Here is a 2,035-nt window from a genome sequence, read left to right as displayed (position 1 = left end):
AAAAAACATTATTTTCTAAAAATTTCATAAATAGCATAAATGCGGGTTAAATGCTATAAATAGTATTTAAATCATGCAAATAAAATCACATAATCCACATAAATTCATTTAACCCATTTTTCAAATTTTAATTTAATTATTTTCCTAGTTATGCATGCGAAATCACCTAAAAAAATTCTGGGTGTTACAACTCTTCCCCCCTTAAATTGAATTTCGTACTCGAAATTAGATTACGTACCAAATAACTCCGGGTAAAGAGCCCTCATGTCGGCCTCGGTCTCCCAAGTAGCTTCCTCCTCGGAATGATTTAGCCACTTGACTTTGACCATCGGAATAGACCGCGTCCTAAGCCTCCTTTCCTCACGAGCTAAGACTCGAATGGGCCTTTCCTCAAATGCTAGCTCTGGCGTCAGCTCTATAGGCTCAAAATCAAAAACATGCGACGGATTAAAGACATACCTTGGAAGCATAGATACATGAAACATGTTGTGAACTGCCGCAAAGCTAGGTGGTAGTGCCAAACGATAGGCCAACGTGCCAATCCTCTCCAAAATCTAGAACGGACCGATATACCTCGGGTTGAGTTTGCCTTTCCTACCAAAACGCATCACGCCCTCATATGCAATACCTTCAGAAACACGTGATCTCCTACGGCAAACTCGAGATCTCGTCATCGTCGATCATCTTAACTCTTCTAACGACTCTGTGTGGTCCTCATCTGCTCTCTGATCTGAGTCACAATATCCGTTGTTCGCTGTACTAACTCTGGTCCTAGAAGAACCCTCTCTCCAACCTCGACCCAATGAACAGGAGATCTACATCATCTCCCGTAGAGAGCCTTGAATGGAGCCATACCTATGGACGCTTGAAAACTGTTGTTATAGGTAAACTGCACTAACGACAATCTCGACTCCCACGAGCCCTGGAAGTCGATCACACGCGCCCTCAATAGATCCTCAAGTGTCTGAATTACTCTCTCTGTCTGACCATCTGTTTGAGGGTGAAATGAAGTGCTGAACAATAACTTAGTCCCCAAAGCTGTATGCAGACTCTTCCAAAATGCAGAAGTGAACCTCGGATTTTGAACTGACACGATGGACACTGGAATACCGTGAAGTTTGACTATCTCCTTATTGTAGAGCTCTGCAAACCGAGTCATAGTAAAAGTAGTCCTCACTGGCAGAAAGTGTGCATACTTGGTGAGTCGAACGACAATCACCCAAATTGATGTAGACCCTCTAGCACTCCTCGGTAATCCAACTACAAAATCCATAGAGATATTCTCCCATTTCCACTCCGAAATGGGAAGTGGTCGTAGTAATCCCGCTGGTCGCTGATGCTCTGCCTTGACTTGCTGACATGTCAAGCATTCGGCAACAAACCGACCAATATCTCTCTTCATACCCAGCCACCAATACAAAGTCCTCAAATCTCGATACATATTAGTACTCTGAGGACGGATGGAATACGGAGATGTGTGTGCCTCTGACATGATATCTGCTCTTAACTGATTAGTACTCGGCACCCACATACGTCCTCTGTATTGAACAATTCCGTCATCCACTGTATACAGAATACTACCCTTCGATTCATCCTTGCGCCTCATGCGTTGCAACTGCTCATAGTGGTCTGTCCCTCTCGAATCCGATCCTGCAGAGTCGGTTGTATGACAAGGGTGGACAAACTCGGTGCGCGCCTACTGGGGTAGATCTCTAAGTCAAACCTCTGAATCTTGTCCTGTAGAGGTTGCTGAACTGAAACACAAGACAACACTTGTAGTAGCCTGTAACCAATTAAAGAGATTATGGAAATAATCGCAATTAGAAACCTTGAGTTCAGACGCTCCGAAGGGAAGATCGGAGGCTCCAAACAGGATCGGATGATCCGAAGCCAGGATCGGAGGCTCCGAGCGTGTTCGGACGCTCCGAAGGCAGGTTCGGACGGCCCGATTGGATTTCTTAATTATGTCATTGCTTACATCAGCAAGATGACGTCATTGCTGACGCATTGATGGGACTTCGGACGCCCCGAAGTT

At 44.9% G+C, this 2,035-nt stretch overlaps 1 protein-coding gene across 1 annotated transcript; it reads right to left on the bottom strand.

The window, feature by feature from the left end:
- Window positions 1-230: 230 nt before the first annotated feature.
- LOC140874537 (uncharacterized) lies at window positions 231-674 on the bottom strand. Its single transcript, XM_073277835.1, has 2 exons — window positions 574-674; window positions 231-459 (listed from the first exon to the last, which is right to left on the bottom strand). The coding sequence occupies exons 1-2, from the start codon at window positions 672-674 to the stop codon at window positions 231-233; spliced, it is 330 nt and encodes a 109-aa protein (XP_073133936.1).
- Between the last annotated feature and the right edge of the window lie 1,361 nt (window positions 675-2,035).

This window comes from Henckelia pumila, chromosome 1, assembly GCF_033568475.1.
Source record: "Henckelia pumila isolate YLH828 chromosome 1, ASM3356847v2, whole genome shotgun sequence".
Taxonomy (NCBI): domain Eukaryota; kingdom Viridiplantae; phylum Streptophyta; class Magnoliopsida; order Lamiales; family Gesneriaceae; genus Henckelia; species Henckelia pumila.
This window is presented reverse-complemented; position numbering and strand designations above follow the sequence as displayed.

Bases quoted from the DNA above. Each gene is read 5' to 3' on its own strand.
- LOC140874537 (XM_073277835.1), bottom strand. From the start codon at position 674: ATGACGAGATCTCGAGTTTGCCGTAGGAGATCACGTGTTTCTGAAGGT. The intron at 460-573 runs GTATATCGGTCC...TATGCTTCCAAG, and splicing joins AAAGGCAAACTCAACCCGAG to GTATGTCTTTAATCCGTCGC.